General features: G+C 41.9%; 1 protein-coding gene across 1 annotated transcript in view; it reads left to right on the top strand.

Moving 5' to 3' along the window:
* The window catches only part of ppil2 (peptidylprolyl isomerase (cyclophilin)-like 2), a 231,481-nt gene that overhangs the window by 77,573 nt on the left and 135,042 nt on the right, over positions 1 to 18,866 (top strand). Inside the window, exons 9-10 of the mRNA XM_052031825.1 lie at positions 5,023 to 5,098; positions 12,465 to 12,625. Of these exons, the coding sequence (XP_051887785.1) occupies positions 5,023 to 5,098; positions 12,465 to 12,625 (237 nt within the window). The remainder of the gene's footprint in view (positions 1 to 5,022; positions 5,099 to 12,464; positions 12,626 to 18,866) is intronic.

Raw genomic sequence — 18,866 nt, 5'->3', positions numbered from 1 at the left:
TGGTCCAGAAGCCAAGCGGGACTCTGCGCCCCTGGGTCCTTTGCCAGAGGCTCCATTCAGCGACCGACTCGCCACTGGAGACTTGTAATTCAAAGGGGACCCCTTCCTGACGGTGGGGGGGGGGGGCAAGGGGCAGGGCTTTCTCCACAGCTTGCTTCGCTGTCTCAAAGGCAGCCTGCTGTTCAGGCCCCCAGGAAAAGGTGGCCTTTTTTTGGGAAACCCTATGGAGGGGTCTCAGGACCATAGTAAGGTGTGGGATATGCTGTCTCCAGTAACCAAGGAGCCCCACGAACCTCTGTGTGTCGGTTTTGTTCTTGGGGATGGCAAAATGCAAAATTTTGTTCCATGCGGGCTCAGGGATCTCTTTCCCGCCGGCGTGCCATCGGATTCCTAAGAACAATACATCCTGGGCTGGGCCTTGCACCTTTTCCATATTAATGGCCCAGCCCCACTCTCTGAGAGAGGAAATTACCATGTCAAGGGCTTCTGCAACAATGGCCTCAGAATGGCCTTGCAGCAAGACATCATCGATGTGATGGGTGGCTACCACCCCTGGGGGGAGTTCAGTGGTCTGCAAATTCTGTGCAATTAACCCATGGCATATGATTGGACTGTGGATGTACCCTTGGGGGAGGGGGGAGGCATCTAAATGTATATTGCCTCCCGTCCCAGGTAAAGGCAAACTGATCCTGGGAGGTATCGTGGAGGGGGATGGAGAAGAAAGCATTGGCCAGATCTATAACAGCGTACCATGACTTGTCTGGGCGCCCTGACACATTCTCCACGAGGGTGACTATATCGGGTACTGCGGAAACAAGGGGTGGGGGGTGGGGGGGCAGCCTTGTTCAACTGCTGGTAGTCCACTGTCATGCGCCAGGTCCCATTCTTTTTCTGGACGGGCCGAGCCTGCAAGCGCTCGGGGGCACAGGGTTGCAGTCGGGCTTGGAGGGGCTCCTGCTCTTCAAGCGTCCCTTCCTCGTCAGTGTCCATCCATATGTCCCCGTCCCCAAGCCATGTGTCTAGCCGGTCGCCGCGCCGGACCGGGGCTCAGATTTTAAAGGGATCTGGCTGCCAGCCAGCTCTGCGGGCGGCTTGTACCTGCTGCACCTGGACCAGCCAGCAGGCGACCTCAGTGCCCCGGACCTCAAGGTCATTGGCCCGGGTCTGGGCAGTTTGGGCCACCTCCTGGAGTGTGCAACACCTTTATCGGAGGGTCTCTATCTCTCTTTCCCTTACTGAGCAGGTATCCTGCAACTGGCCAGTAATCTCGACCTGGCGCCTCAGGAGGGAGGCTAGGAGCCAGATGGCACCCCTCGGGCTCCCTCTGGCACTGGGGAATCCTGACTGCTGGAGGAGGGCCACCACGTGGTGTCCCAGTTTCTAACTGCTCAGCCCAATCCACGGGCTTGCTGTGGTTTGCCAGCAGGCTGACCAAGCTTCCAAATCCCTCACTCTCGTCTGTCCACCCCGAGATCCTCTCCTCTCTATCTGCGTTAGCCTTGTATCCCCAGTTCCAAAACATTCCCCCTGTGTTTGTGTCCAGCCAAAATCCTCGAGACCCTGCTTGCAGTGCCAAATGTTGTGTGAAATCGTTCTTTGCTGTCTTAAGGATCAAGGACTCTGGACACGAGCTTTGTAGACCAAAACTAGTTTAATCACAAAGGCAAACACGGGACAGAATGAATGGGAACAGACACACTCTCACTCACGCACAGGATACCGCACACACGAGAGGGAATCGCAACTGGGGTAAAATATACACACACACACACGCACACAATAACAATGTACAACTTCGGGATATAACACTTCAATGCCTGTCCCACACTAGCATTGGCCCTTAACGCTCCCTGGGTCTGAGTGAAACGCTCCCTGACCATGTGGTGATGCACTCTTACCAAAGATCTCTTCAGCGTTGTCTCACTACCCCTGGGGTCGTCAAAAGAGGAAGGGCTAGGGGATGCAGCCCTTTTAATGGTGCTAGGAGGCTGGGTGGAGCCTCACTGTTGTGATTTAAATGAGCCAATGGTGTGGGGGGTCAAAGACAAAGGTTCCTGCCACAGCCAATGGTCAGGCAGGTTCAGAGACAAAGGGTACTGGTCAGGCAAGATCAGAGTGGTCAGACAGGTTCAGAGGCAAAAGGTACTCTCACACCTGAGGGGTGGGTGGAGCCGCACCTTGATTGACAGTAGTATCACTTCTGCTCAGAGGAGCAATGCTGTCCTCCGGTCAGTGGGGGTCAGTGTCGTTACTGTCACGTGGCAGCCATGTGGATTTCTCACAACACATTGGAATCTTCAGTTGGTGGCACTTAGCTGGGGAAATGCCTACAAGTACATGCACCGTGTTTACTGCATTACAACTCTGACAACGCTTCAAAGCACATGTAATTTTCTGTAAAGTATTTGAGATATCGGGGCGGGGGGGTCATAAAAGGCACAGTATAAATGTGTTATTTCTTAAATGATTTACTTCGGTGTATGAAATGTGAGGCAATTCAAACAAAATAAAACAATTTTAAAGTGGGCCCAGAGACAAATAAAACAAACCAGCAGTATTTTGTTCACAAATGTTTGAAGGTGGAAGGGTGAATTAAGAATCCAGGGTCCTTGAGACAGAGTTAAATACAAAGAATTTTGCTGAACCCCTGTAATCATGGATTACCCCAGTATTGTATCCAAGGAAGTGAGGGCTTTGGAGTAGCTTCGGTGAGGTTTACTAGAACAGTGCAGGGATGACTGATTTCAGTTACATGAAGTGAGTAGAGAAGCTGGAATTCATCTCAAGTGGTTAGTAGGGGTAGGACATGTACAGTAAATGGTTGGGCACTAAAGAATGTTGTTGAACTGAAAGTCCCAGAGATCCAAGTCCATAGTTCCCTAAAAGTGGCAATGCAGTCAATAGGGTGGTGAAGAAGGCACATGGCATGGTTGCCTTCTGAGGCTGGGGCAAAGCAGTTGGGATGTTATCGTGCAACTTTACAAAATACTGGTTAGGCCACACTTGGAATACCACATTGCAGTTCAGGTCACCTAGGAAGGACGTAATTGTGCTGGAGAAGGTGCATAGGAGATTCACCAGGATGTTACCTGGATTGGAGGGCTTTAGTTATGAGGAGGGGTTGGATAGACTGTGCTTGTTCTCCCTGGAAGGAGGCTGAGGAATTACCTGATAGAACAAAAATAAGATTATGAGAGGCATAGACAAGGGAGATCATCAAAGTATTTTTCCCATGGTAGGCATATCAAAAATAAGAGGGCATACAGTTAAGGCAAGCAGAAGGAGTTTTAAAGGGGATCAGAAGGTGAAGTTTTTTAACACAGAGCTTGCTGCCAGAGGAGGTGGTGGAATCAGATACAGTCACTAGATTTAAGAGGCATTTAGACAGACATTTAAATAGGTAAGGCATAAATGGATACGGTCCAAATGCAGGCAAGTGGGATTAGTGTAGATGGACACAAAGATCAGCATGGACACACTGGGCTGGAGGATCAGAGTCTGTTCCGTGCAACTCTGTAAAAGTAAGAAAACAGTTTTTGTGTTCAGAGGCCACAAATCCAAGGCAACTGGAGAAAGAACCAGAAATTTTTTGCTTATGCAGTGAGTATTTTGATTTTAAATTTCCTTGCCTGAAGGGCTGGTGAAAGCTGATTAAATAATCATTTTCTAAAGGGAATTAGGTAAAGAGAAAAATATTGTTTGGTCAAAGGATAGGCTTAAATAGCTTCCTTCTGTACTGTGTCACTTTATGATTTGTTGATTGAGTGTCCTCACATTCTGAAGCTAAAAGTGTGCATTAAAGAGATATCATTAGTTATTGTACAGCATTTGGATTTCATCTGAAATACTGGATCTTTTTGACACTGACAGCTTTAAATATTGGTTCTGCCCTATTTGCAAATCTCCTGAAAGTTACTGTGTTATCATTTTAACTTTTGTAGTAAAGTCCTTATTTTCTGCTTAACCACAACAAGCTCCAAAAGGAAGGCAGCTGCTTTTCTTGGCTTTAGCCCATGAAGAGCATGTGACAGCCGTTCTGATTGATTTCTCTCCTTTTATTTTGAAATCTTCGACAAATGAAGCACACTTTCAACATTTGACCTGGTTGACTATGGACTCATTAGCCTTGCATTTAATACTAGGTACATTGATAAATCAGTACTAAAAAGAATATTGCATCAGAGCAAGAGTAAATTCTTTGAGCCATTGAGATTGTTCTATCATTCAGTTATATAATGGCTGATCAATATCATAAACCCATCTGCCTACTTTTGTTTTGTAACTCTTGCCACAATTTCCCAGCAAAAAAAAGTCAAACTCAGTTTTGACATTTTTCTCTCCATGTAGTCTCAACACCTCATTGGAGTTCCAGATTTTATCTGCGCATTATGGGCTGGAGCGTTCTCTAATTTACTTCATTTGTCTCTCTTTTCACACTTCCCTCCCCCTTGCAAATTTTTTCATTTTGACCCTTTTCTTCCCATTAGTCCCATTATCCATTTTTCCTCATCTTTTGTACTTACCCCTTTTCTTATCTTCTTTTCACTCTCCCCCTCCAATTTCTGGAAGTGATTCCCCCGATTAACAAGTTGTGTACTACAGAGAATGTCGGTGTGATTGTGTATGTAATGTTGCTGGGAGTGAGTACATTGTTGTGGCCGTTTTCCATTTGCCCCTTTCCAGGGCTCTGGATGGAATTCAATGTATTGGTTGCACAGTGAAGTGTACTGTTCCCAAGCTACAGAAGAACAAAAAGCAGTTTCAGCTTGTAGATTGGTCACCCTACTACAACAGCTGTGACAGTTGAGGGGCAACACGCTTTTCTCTTGTTTTACTTAAACTGTTCTAAGTTATCCTCTGGGTGCTATATTTTTTTGCTTAGGCAGAATGTTGCAAAATGAGATATTACAGTAAAGTACAAAGAGTAAAATCAAACATTTTTATATATAGAACAAGATATTTTCTAATTTTTATTATGTTCTTTGGCCTTAATTGTATCTTCTCTTTAACTTTTATCTGCAGGATCCATCCAATGTGGACAAGTTTAATGTTTCAAATTTTTTCCATGTCAAAAGTGGCCTGAAGGTTCCTGATCCAGGTAAAGAATCTCTCTCACTGATAGCTTTAGATATATAGGTTTTAAAGAAGCATCATTTGTTTGTGGAGTTCTTTATAGAAAATTGGAAATAGTGCTGAAATACAAGTGACATGGTATAACAACATTAAATAGATTCAGGAATAGACAATTCATAAATCCATTATAATTTTCTTGGTGTCTCTTTGCAGTTTATCTTCCGTGTGGCAGACATGGCAAACTTTGTCATTTCACTTGATTAATTGAGATTCATTGGGTTATCATAGTCTCCTTTAAAGATTTAGCTTATAAATAACACTTAAAAACTATTTTGACTTAATCTCAATTGGGTATTGATTATTTGGTGATGAAATGCTTTCAGCTGAGAGTTACTGTAAAGGAATACAAAAGTGTGCTATCACTGTTGTTATTGGTCTCTTAGCAAAGATTGTGAAGCTAAAGGACTTTATATTCGGAGGGAAAATATTAATTATCTAGGTTGACAGCATTCTGTTCTTATTAGAGCATGTGACTGGATGATACCAGTTGGATGGGATGGAGGAAGCAGATGAGGCATGGATTGTGAGGAAATTATAACTAGGAATAAGTGTGGTGAGCAAAGTGTAAAGGAGTATGGGAAAGTTGGGAAGGAGAGTCCTTGCAGAGTATTTGTAGGAGCAAGAGGGCAAATGTCTGAGGAGGGGTTGCTTTTTTCTTAATACTGCCATTGCTATTGGTATAATGTCATAGAAATGAGAATACAGAAATATACACTTCAGCTAGCAACAATTGGAGTGGCAAATTAAAGACCTAAATATTATATTGTATTACAAAATATATTTTACAAATTTAACTTGGATAATTATTGGGAGGGCCCCATGCCCTGGCTATCACCCCTTCACCTTTCCACTCTGCACATGCCTCATTTTGTGAGAATGTTGTGCCATTTGAGTGAATGTTGTGTCTTTATTTAAGAAGGATTGCAAAGAAAAACCTGGGAGCTATAGACTAGTAAGCCTAACATCTATGGTACTGGAGAGGATTCTGAGAGATAAGATGTACATGCACTTGGAAAGATGGGTTTATGAGGGGTAGTAAGCATGGCTTTGTATGTGGGAGATCGTGTCTCACGAATGATTAAGTTTTTGATCAACTGACCAAGAAGGTCGATAAGGGCAGGGTGGCAGACTTGGTCTATATGGACTTCAGTAAAGCCTTTGATAAGGTTCCAAACGAAAGGCTGCTCTGGAAGGTTAGATGGTATGGAATCCAGGGAGAGCTGGTAAATGATATGGCCCTGGGGAGTGTAGAACAGAGGGATCTTGGAGTTGAGCTACATGGTTCCCTGAAAGTGGAGTCATAGGTAGACAGGGTGGTGAAGAAGGCTTTGGACATGCTTCATCAGTCAGGGCATCAAGTACAGAAGCTGGGAGGTTATGCAGTTGTACAAGAGGTCGCACTTGGTGTATTGTATTCACTTTTAGTCGCTGTGCTTATAGAAGAAATGTTATTAAACTGGAAAGTGTGCAGAAAAGATTTACAGGGATGTTGCCAGGACTTGAGGGACTGAGTTATAAGGAGAGCTTAGGCAGGCTAGGACTTTTTTCCTTGGAGCGTGGGAGACTGAGAGGTGATCTTATAGAAGTGTATAAAGTCATGAGGGACATAGATATGGTGAATGTGCTCAGTCTTTTACCCAGGGTTGGGGAATCAAGAAGTAGAAGGCATAAGTTTAAGGTAAGAGGGGAAAGATTTAATGTGAATTTGAGGGGCAACCTTTTTGCACAGAGGGTGGTACATATATGGAATGAGCTGCCAGAGGAAGTGGCTGAGGCAGGTAAAATAAGAACTTCTAAGGACAGTTGGATAGGTACATGGATAGGAAAGGTTTGGAAGGATATGGGCCAAAAGCGGGCAAATGGGATTAGCTTGGATGGGCATCTCGGTCGGCACAGACTAGTTGGGCCGAAGGGCCTGTTTCTGAACTGTATGTCTCTATGACTGTCTTTAAGTTTATAACAACTACTCAATCTGCACTACTAGAGCAACCCCCTCATTCCAAAAATCAATCCAATCTATTGCGTTATTCTAAGGGGATTCTGGGGACTCCAACAGTACATGTCTCATCCTTCTGGTCTGTCTATTCCCTCTCTGCAAACTTCATTGAAATTACTTTTATTTGTAAGATAGGTGCCATGGTGAGGCATGTGAAGTAAGTGACCAAAGATAACTACTTTTATCAACCAATTTATCAGCCTAATCAAGCCCAGCATTTTCTTATTTTTGAGAAATTGACAGTCAGTTTTAGTACCTAGATCAAAAAATAGTCTACAAAGATACTTTAGCCTCAAAATTTCAGAGTAAATGTAGAGTGTAATGTGGTTTGAAACTAAGCAATCACATAGCAAGGTGTAGTAATGCAATCTGAGGGCCTATAAAACAACAAATAAAAATTTGACACTTTTCTGAACGTAATAATTAAAACTGGCACACCTTCAAGTGAGCTCGAAATTAGCCTTTGCTACAAAAGTATGTGATTTTCAGCAAAGTGCCCCTATGCAGGAACTATTCTGACCTCATTGCTCTGTTGTTTTGGTTAGGTCTGGACATGGGTGCTTCTTGACTAAGTGGGAGGACGCTATTTGCTAATCCGTATTGAGCAGGTGATGATGGAGTTTAGTAAAATAGCTTTAACGCACTGTTTTTGATATTACACTTCCTTCTCCAAAGTTCAGGCTAGTTGTGATACCTAGGGTGGCACAATGAGCAGAGCTACTGCCTCACAGTGACAGAGTTATGGGTTCAATCCTGACCTTGGGTGCTGTGTGTGTGCAGTTTGCCCTGTGACTGCCTGGGTTTCCTCTGGGTGCTCCAGCTTCCTCCCACATCCCAGGGACATGCTGGTTGATAGGTTAAATGGCCTCTGTAAATTACACCTAGTGTGTAAATGTATGGTAGAATCTGGGGGGAGTTGATGAGAATATGGGAGTAATGTAGGATTGCTGTAAATAGCTGGTTGATGCGCACACTGTGGGCTGAAGTACTTGTTTCTGTGTTTTATCTATCTTTGACTCTATAATAAGTGTATTGTTCTGTTAATCTCAATCATCTTGTTCAAGCAAGAAGTTTCTTCCTTAATTTCTGTGTAACTGCACTTATCCATGTGATTCAGGAAGGTTCATGTTGAATTGATTGCTCACTGGTGCCACTAATGGAAGGCGTTTGTTACATTACATTGCAGCATCTCGGAGTTTAGTGTGGAAAATCAAGCAGTGATCCTGGTTCCTATTGTGTGAAAACAATTTATGAAGAGATGCATTTCTCTAATGAATATAATAAAATGGAATTAGATGTGAAAGATTTTTTTTAAAAATCTGAAAACTGCTTACAGTCAATTGGAAGAAAAGTTTTTGTTTGTGCAGCAAATTAGCCTGGATTATATACCCCAGTAGGTTAGAGGCTCAAGAATCAGTTAGCTATAGCTATTCTCAGTTCACATCCGGTGTTAGTCGGGCAGGTTACTGGAAGACTGCCAGTATGAAATGAGGCAAAATTCAGATGAAAAAAGCCCTACAAAGCCTCTCTTATTGCAAGTGGACAAGAAAGTGGGATTAGTGTAGGATTAATCTAATTGTTTATTTGGTGGTGGATTAGTCTGTGGGCTGAAGGGCCTGTTTCTGCCTTCTATCCTTAAATGAATGAGTATTTAGACAGGGTGTTGCCGAATGGGGCATCGCTGCATAACTGGTCTGCACAATATCCTGTAAGGTCTCGTCATTTATTCAGAATAACTTGCCTGGTGAGCTTAATTAAAACAATGTATTCTCAATCAATTGAATACTTGATGCGTCTATTTCAATGATGCACCTATTTCAATGCATGGAGTATTGTAGGAAAGGCAGATGAACTTAGAGCATGGATCAGCACGTGGAATTATGATGTTGTAGCCATTAGTGAGACTTGGTGCAGGCGGGGCAAGACTGGCAGCTCAGTGTTCTGGGGTTCTGTTGTTTTAGATTTGATAGTGAGGGAGGTATTAAAGGGGGATGGGTGGCATTACTCATCAGGGAAAATGTCACGACAGTGCTCAGAGAGGACAAACTGGAGGGCTCATCTACTGAAGCAGTACAGGTGGAACTGAGGAATAAGAAAGGGATGACCATGTTAATGGGGCTATATTGTAGACCTCCCAATAGTCAGCACGATTTAGAGGAAAATATTTGCAGAGAGATGGCTGACAGTTGCAAGAAAAATAAAGTTGTGATAGTAGGTGATTTTAACTTCCCACATATTGACTGGGACTCCCATACTGTAAAGGGATTGGATGGGATAGAATTTGTCAAATGTGTTCAGGGAAGTTTCCTTAATCAATATGTAGAGGTCCCAACTAGAGAGAGTGTGATACTGGATCTCCTCTTAGGGAACGAGACAGGACAGGTGACAGTGTGTGTAGGGGAACACTTTGGATCTAGTGATCTTAATTCCATTTGTTTCAAGACAATTATGGAGAAGCATGGGACTGGTCCCCGGGTTGGCATCAGAAGGGATCTGGCAGGATTGGATTGGGATAGGCTGTTTGTCGTCCCGAAATCAATTTCCCTATCCGTCCGCTGCAAATAACACAGTGCCACGAGGTCGATTCGAACAAATACCTTTATTAGCAGTGCACCGCTAGGAGAATTCTCTTCAGCACTCACTAAGAGTCGCTTCCCGAGTTCTCTCAGTACAAAGGGGTAGACAGAGATTTATACAGGTATTGTCACGCACACTTTAATGAGTCAGGTGCCGGAGTTCTTGGTTGAGCAGGAAACGGACAAAGGGCTACTGCAGATGGACAAAGAGCAGCCTCACAGCACAGGTTCAGCTAATCATTTTGCAATCGGGTGAGACAAAGGCAGGTATCACCTTCATTGTTTGAGACAGCCTTCCCATTTCCCGTTAAGATTGACCATCATCTCCATAGTCAAGCATAATGGGAATCCAATTAAGTTCCAGACACAGCAATTACCACATAGCACCCAGCCCAGGAAAGCAGTGGTGTGGCTGTTCTGGCCTGAAGGACACTTTTTAAATCAGTATTTCGAGCAGCCATAATTCTCATCCGTCTTAAGATATCAATACAGTTCTAGTTTATTAATCCTACACCTCCTCATGTTTTCTGACAAAGGGGTGCTTGGTAAGTTAGAATGAAATATTGAGAGTACAGAAACACTGTCCCTGTTAGAATAAAAGGCAAGGCTAGCAGGTTTAGGGACCTTGGTTATCAAGGGATATTGAGGCCCTGGTAGAGAAAAGGAAGGTGGCACATGTAAGGTATAGGCAGTTAGGATCAAATGAGGTGCTTGAGGAGTATAAGAAATGCAAGAGAGCACTTAAGAGGGAAATCAGGAGGGCATAAAGAGAACACAAGGTTGCTCTGGCAAGACAGGGTGCAAGAGAATCCCAAGGGTTTCTATAGCTATATTAAGAGCAAAAGGGTAGCAAGGGACAAAATTAGTCCTCCTGAAGATCAGCGTGGCCATCTATGCATGGAGCTGAGAGTCATGGGGGAGATCGTAAATGATTTTTTTGATTCCGTATTTACTCTGGAGACGGACGCGGAGACTATAGAACTGAGGGAAATGAGTAGTGAGGTCAATGGCCATATCTGGATTATGGAAGAGGCGATGCTGACTGTTTTAAGATGAATTAAAGTGGATAAATCCCCAGGGCCTGACAAGTTGTCCCCTTAGACCTTGTGGGAGGCTAGTATAGAAATTGCAGGGGCCCTGGCAGAGATGTATATAAAACATCCTGAGCCACGGGTGAGGTGCCAGAGGACTGGAGGAAAGCTAATGTTGTTCCGTTGTTCAAGAAAAGCTCTAAGAATAAGGCAGGAAATTATAGGTTGATGAGTCGGTCGTGGGTAAATTATTGGAAGGCATTTTAAGGGACAGGATATACAAGTATTTGGATAGACAGGGCCTGATTAGGGATAGTCAGCATGGCTTTGTGTGTGGCAGGTCACGTTTAACTAATCTTGTAGAGTTTTTCAACAGGTTATCAAGAAGGTCAATGAGGGAAAGGCAAGTGGACGTTGTCTACATGGACTTCAAGGCCTTTGATAAAGTCCCACATGGGAGGCTGGTTCAGAAGGTTAAGTTGCTTGGTACTCAGGATGATGTAGACAACTGGATTCAGCATTGGCTTAATGGGAGAAGCCAGAGAGTGGTAGTAGATGGTTCTCTCTCTCTGACTGGAGGCCTGTGACTATTGGTGTGCCGCAGGGATCAGTGTTGGGTCCATTGTTCTTTATGATCTATATTAATGATTTAGATGATAATGTGGTAAACTGGATCAGCAAATTTGTGGATGACACTAAGATTGGAGGTGTAGTGGACAGCGAGGAAGGCTATCAAAACTTGTAGCATGATCTTGACCAGCTGGGACAATGGGCTGAGAAATGGCCAATGAAATTTAATGCAGGCATGTGTGAGGTGATGCACTTTGGGAGAACAGACCAGGGTAGGACTTGCACAGGGCTCTGAGGTGTGCAGTAGAACAGAGGGACCTGCAAATACAGGTCCATAGTTCCTTGAAAGTGGCATCACAGGTAGATAGGGTTGTAAAGAGAGCGTTTGGCACTTTGGCCTTTGTCAATCAGGGCACTGAATACAGGAGTTGGGATGTTATGTTGAAGTTGTACAAGAAGTTGGTGAGGAAGAAGTTGGTACAAGAATTTAGAGTATTGTGTGCAGTTCTGGTCACCTACCTACAGGAAAAATATCAATAAGCTTGAAAGAGTGCAAAGAAAACTTACAAGGATGTTGCTGGGGCTTGAGGACCTGAGTTATAGGGAAAGGTAGAATAGGTTAGGACTTTATTCCCTGGAGTACAGGAGAATGAGGGGAGATCTTGTAGAGGTATACAAAATTATGAGGGGTTTTGATAGGGTGAATGCATGCAGGCTTTTTCCCCTAAGGTTGGGTGAGACTGGAACTAGAGGACATAGGTTTAGAGTGAAAGGAGAAATATTTAAAGGGAATCTGAGAGGGACCTTCTTCATTTAGAGGGTGGTGCGAGTGTGGAACGAGCTGCCAGTGGAAGTGTTGGATGCAGGTTCAATTGTAACATTTAAAAGAGGTTTGGATAGGTGCATGGATGGGAGGTGTTTGGAGGGATATGGTCCGGGTGCAGGTAGATAGGACTAGGTAGAAGATCAGGTCGATGTGGGCCAGATGGGCTGAAGGGCCTGTTTCTGTGCTTTAGTACTCTATGACTTCAATGGAAGAATATTTATAAAAGGGCTGAAATTCATGCAACCTCATTTCCTCTGATGATTTTCTATGTAACACAAAGAACCAAAAAAAGTATTTTGGAATTTCTCACTCATACCCTGTATATTTTCTAGATGAGGAGAAAGCAAAGTCAGACCCATCCTACTATCTCAAATCCACCAGTCTGGAGCTGAGGGAAACTCTGACTGAGCTGTACAGAGATTATAAAGGCGATGAAATGCTGGCATCTATCATGAAAGAACCAGCGAAAAAGAAAGTGGATAAAATAAATGCGGTGAGTTTAAGAATCCATTAATACATAACAATAAATGACTACATCTCTTGATAATGAAAACACCATGTTAAATGAAAGAAACAATAGTTTTAGTCTTTGAGGAATCTGGGAAGATTGTCAAAGGACTACCTGTGAAGGAAAATTTCAAAAGACAAATTACCCTCTGTTTTCATGCAATTAAATGTAAACTAATGGGTATCTGCATGTCACTTACTTGGAAAATTTCAGCTGCTTCTCTTTTAAATATGTAAGATTTATGAATACCCAAAAGTCATTAGACAGAGAACTTGAGCAGTTCACATCAAATACACTGACAGCAAATCTAAGGTGATTGATCACTGAGTACTCTACTGAGATTAAAATGCTGCTTCTAAATTGTTCCATGAAACAAAAGTTTTTTTATGTTCAAGATGTTATGTAAATACAGGTTGTTGAATAGTTTTCTTTCCCAGCTTCTCTTTCAGTATCGCCTGGAAACAAAATGTCTAAAACAGAATAATAGGATTGAGCAGAATCTGTATGGTTTTATGAAAGGGAAACATGATTGACTAATCTATTGGAACTTTTTGAGGATGTTACTAGTGGAACAGAATAGGTATTTTCAGAAGGATTTTAATCAGGTCCCATGCAAGAGATTGGTCAACAAGGTTAAAGCTCCTGGGATTAGGGGTAATATACTGGCATGAGTAGAGAATTGGTTAATAGGCAGAAAGCTAGGAGTGGGAATAAACTTTGGCAGCCTGTGGCTAGGGGGGTGGGTGAGGAGGATGGCTACCCCAGAGATTGGTATTTTGGCCTGACCTCTTCATTACCTATATCAAAGCCGTATTTCATAATTAATGATATAAAACTAGGCAGGATTATGAGCAGGGAGGAGGATGAAAGGAGGATTCAAGGAGATATGGACCTGATAAGTGAGTGGGCAAGAACATGGCAGATGAAATATAATGTGGGAAAATGTGAAGTCGTCCACTTTAGAGCATAAAACAGAAAAACAGGGTATTTTTTAAATGGTAAAGGCTGATGTTCAAAGGGACCAAGGTGTGTTTGTGCATGTTACTGAAAACCAATATGCAGGAACACCAAGTGATTAGGAAGTCAAATGGGATGTGAGCCTTTATTACAAGTGATCACACCTGGAATACTGTGCGCATTCTTAGTCTTAATTATAACAGAATATGCCTGCCATAGAGGTTGTGCAAAGAAGATTCACCAGACTCATTCCTGGAAAGCCAGGTTTACCTTAAGAGGAGAATTGAGTAGACCAGGCCAGTATTCTCTAGAGTTTAGAAGAATGAGAGGAGATCTCATTGAAGCATACAAAATTCGTACAGAGCTCAACAGGCTGCATGCAGGGAGGATATTTCCCTTGACCGTAGAGTCTAGAATCAGGGGTCACAATCTCAGAATATTGGGTCGACTATTTAGGATTGAGATGAGGAGAAGTTTCTTCACACAGATGGTGGTGAACCTTTGGAATTCTCACAGATTTTATGTATGAAGGTAGTTGACAGTAATGGGAATAGTGCAGGAAAATGGCATTGAGGTGGAAGATCAGCCATGATTTTGAATGTCAGAGTGGGCCTGAAGGGTAGCTGGCCTCCTGTTGCTCCAAACAGGAGCTGTTGATGCAGCTCTATAAAACTCTGGTTAGACCACACTTGGAGTACTGTGTCCAGTTCTGGTTGCCTCATTATAGGAAGGATGTGGAAGCGTTGGAAAGAGTGCAGAGGAGATTTACCAGGATGCTGCCTGGTTTAGAGAGCATGCATTATGAAGAGAGACTAAGGGAGCTAGGGCTTCTCTTCATGATAGAGGTATACAAAATATTAAGAGGAATAGGTAGAGTGGACAGCCAGCGCCTCTTTCCCAGGGCACCAATGCTCAATACAAGAGGGCATGGCTTTAAAGTAATGGGTGGGAAGTTCAAGGGAGATATCAGAGGGAAGTTTTTTACCCAGAGAGTGGTTGGGGCATGGAATGTGCTGCCTGGGGCGGTGATGGAGGCAGGTACATTGGTCAAATTCAGGAGATTACTAGATAAGCATATGGAGGAATTTAAAATAGGGGGATATGTAGGAGGAAGGGGTTAGATAATCTTAGGCGAGGTTTAAAGGTCGGCACAACATTGTGAGCCGAAGGGCCTGTATTGTGCTGTACTGTTCTATGTTCAAATTCATGTGTTCTTACATTAAATAATCAGATAACTTTAGAGAGAAAAATCTTTTGCATTTCAATGGTGAATTTTGAAAGACTCTCTGCCACCGTTTATTGAGGTTACGCAGGCAAAACTCCAGTTATTGAAAATCTGAAATATCATCACTGGGAATACACACCAGGTCTGACAACATGTAAAATAAAACTTTGTTCTATTGAATATATCCTGAGCATGAGTCTGCTTTGGTTTTGTTTTGCTTTCACAAACTCTTTGTGTTTGTCTTGTATTTATTTTATTATATTTTCCTACACAACCAGTCTTTGTGGTTAGTTACTCATTGTGCCAACTGCTAGTATATAAAAAATATTGGATGGGTAGCAGTGAGCTGCAGAAATCATGTGATTAATTTCCTACCTATTTGTGCATTGTTAAGTTCATGAGGTATCAAAAAATTCCATCTTCCTTGTTTAAGTGCTGCAAGTTTGAGTAATATGTCAGCTATATTTCTGTTTAGTGCAAAATTAATCACATGATTCCCTTTACTTTCAGATCGATTTGCACATTTCGCTTTCTAATGCTTATTCTGATGACAAAAGAGTTCTTTGTCTGTCTGCTCCATTGTGTTAAAAGGCCATATTTTTACATATAAAAGACATGCCTAGCATGGATTTTCTGAAGAGGAATTTGTGTATTTGAAGTGCACAGATTATTTCAGGGATTACTGATTGCCTCTTACCTAATGTGTTTACCAATAATATGATTTCCCATCACATTCTTCATGTAATGCTTTTATGATCACTTTGTGCTGTACTTGTAATGCTTATTGGCCAAGCAATTAATAATCAATTAAAGCAGATAGCTGGGAATAGATGAATAATCTTGGACACAAGAATAGCTGGGGACCAGTATAGGACTTGAGGATTGATAGTAGCTGGAGCTCTTCATGCTTGCTGGTTAACCTCCTTGGTATCACCTTGGAAATTAGTGATATAATAAATGTAGACTCTAAGAAAGACCAGCTTTTGACCCTGCTTCAAGATGCAGCCATTACATTTGTCTAAACTAAATTTCAAATGTAGTTTGCTTCCACCTGCCTACTTCACTTTTCCACATACCAAAAATACTGTGAACCAGCCCTCAGATTACTGGGATGTTCCGGTCAGTGTCAAAAGGAAAACTGGTATACTGGAAGTATCCTTCTCCAAGCTGCCTTCAAACACCAGGCTAAAAATCACAGTGGAGTTCTGCTGTTCATTACTGAAGTATTGCAATCATTGTCAGTATTTGCTTTCTGCTCCCAGGCTAATTTGCCATCTAGCCATTTGACCATATTGCCTTTGGAAACTTCATGTTCAAAGCTTAACAGAAGCCTAAGAAAATCCAAATCGACTCCACCTCTTGTTTACAATTGTAAATGCATTTACAACTCCCCAAAAATTCCATTTGATTTGTGTTCCTAAATTTGTACCTCAAATGTATGACTACCCTATTTAATGTACAGAAATTAAATTAATTGAGATGGTCTCGTGTACCTTCTCCTTTGTAGAATGATCAGTCTATAATTCTTTGAGTTATATCTGACAGTTATTTTGAATAATGGGACTACAATAGTTATCCTATAATCCAAAGGTACAGCTCTTGTACTTACGGAATTTACTAAAAACATTTAATTAGTCCCTTGTCTATAACTTGTTCAGATATTGAAGATCAGGTAAATGTTGTCCCTGGAGCTCTTTGACTTAACAGATGCAGCAATGTGTCAATTTGCTGTTTGACTTTAAATGGTTATGTGTGCTTCATGAATTGTCTAATTTTCTGTAACAGCTGCAGATCCTTCAAATCTTCACAAATTAATTTTAATAAAGCGTTACATTTAGTTGAGCACAGTGTACCAAGCAACTCAATGCCGTTGATGTAGTAGAATAGTTATAGCACAGGAAACTATTTGGCCTGTCAAATCTACAATGGCTCCATGGAGGAGCAATCCAGCTAGCCCTGCTCTCTCCTTATAGCTCCCCTTCATGATACACCCTGCTGTGGTATCTCATCTCCTCCTGGGACAGAATTGATCCCGAGCAATGGGTACAAGTACAGAATGAAGGTATTGATCTTTGACAAACTTTTCATGCAGAAGACATGACGACTAGAAATTATGTTGGTTGTTACCATATCCCATTCCTACTCCCATTCCTCCACCAACTAATACGCCATACACATCACTTGGAAGCAATTCCTAAGCGAAGGCCAGCACCTAATTTCATCACTTTGTCCATCAAGCATTGTTCTTGCTCCTTGCCCATTCAGCTTCCTCATCTTACACTTCGCTCAGGAGAATGGTTCCAAGCTGGCCAGTACTCACCATGATGACTAAGTGGGGAGGAGATGGTGATAGTCTCACAGACAAACCCTGCACCACACCCAGAACTGTAGTCTGCTGCTTCATTGCTCAGCACATGTGCTTAGCAGCTGGCTTCCAGCTGCACTGAAAACTTGCTCCTCACATAAATTCTACATAGGTTTTAATGTACTGGCTCCAGTCACCCGATGTGATCAAATACAAAGTGTAAAAAAAATCAGTACAAATGACAACCCAGCAGTATCTTAAGCAGGTGCTGGGACAAAGGATGATATTCTGTTGATTCTGATATTCTGGAGACAGTTGGTCACCCTAAACCTTGCGCTGTAAATTACTTAAATAGTTCAAAGGCTGAATCAATTTCTTTAGAGTTGAAGAACAAAAGCAAGCTTGTTGCATTGCTGAATCCTTACCGCAAAGAAAAAGGCAATAGAGGAACAAATAAGTCAGCTTGTTCAACAAAATACTAAAGAATAATAGTAGGTGACTTTACTTACCATAATACGGGTAATAATGATGCACAGTAGGACAAATAGGCTGAAATGTAATTAGAGCTGGAAATGGGAGGAATGAAAATATCTACTAGAAGAGACAGTTTCAGGTTCTTGAGAAGGGATTAAGCATGGAAAAATTCAAATACTGACCTGGAAACCAGAAAATGAGTTATGGAACATAACAGTCCAGCACCGGAATAGGCCCTTCGACCCACAATGTCCATGCCGAACACTTTGCCTAATTAAACTGAATCTCTTCTGCCTGCACATGATCCATATTCCTCCATACCCTGCATTTTCATGTGTCTGTCTAAAAGCCTCTTAAATGCCACTATCATATCTGCTTCCAATGCAGATTGTATTAGGCTTTAAGGTGGAGACCGCCTGAATGCAAACCAAGCCTTGTCCCTAAAGAGGAAAGATGGTTATCTTAAGTTAGAACTATCTGAATGACCAAACCAACAGAGGAAAAATAAAACAGTAAAATTAGGTTTATAACAAATATTAGACATTGGATATGCTAGATAATCAGGCAGAGTACAGAATGTGGTGGAAATTGGGGAACAAAAAAAAGGCTAGAGTATGAATAAAAGTTAGCAAGCAAAGTGAAAAAGAATCCCAAAATCTTCTATAAATATAAAAGGTAAAAGAATAATTAAATGATAGGTACTAATACAAGGTCTTGTCGAAGCAGCGTATGACTGAGGTACTGAAAGGGGATGAAATTGCTATTGCAGTAAACTAGATGCAAATATAGACACAGAAAGGGATAAAATAGGAGTTGTTGTTATAGAGAAAAACCTGTTGTCTTCAAAGTTATGATTATATTATTTCAGAAATTGAGAAAAAAGCATAACATATTAGTGAGTGAATGTGCCCCTAGTTGTCTAATTTTGAAATGCTTCCTTTTAAGTTTTTTCCTGTCTCTCGCCTTGAAATGCTTTTAATCATCAGGCAGAATTATTATTCTCCCTATACACAGAAGGGCAATAAAAGGACTGCTGCAATTCTAAATATAAAATTATTGACATCACTGCGTCAGGTAATAAATTAATGGTCAGGCAGGTCTTGCTGCAAACAATGTCTTATCTTGGAGAAGAATTTCTCTGTAAAGCAGGACTATTTTCTCCTGTAATATTCAATTAATGGAGGGGCAGTTGTTTATTTTGTGTGTAAAATTACTCTTATTAAAAATTATCTACATAAAATCAATCTCTACTCACTTAGCATAAT

The sequence above is a fragment of the Pristis pectinata genome, chromosome 17 (assembly GCF_009764475.1).
Source record: "Pristis pectinata isolate sPriPec2 chromosome 17, sPriPec2.1.pri, whole genome shotgun sequence".
Taxonomy (NCBI): domain Eukaryota; kingdom Metazoa; phylum Chordata; class Chondrichthyes; order Rhinopristiformes; family Pristidae; genus Pristis; species Pristis pectinata.
The sequence above is the reverse complement of the archived record's forward strand: the minus strand, read 5'-3'. Positions and strand labels throughout refer to the sequence as shown.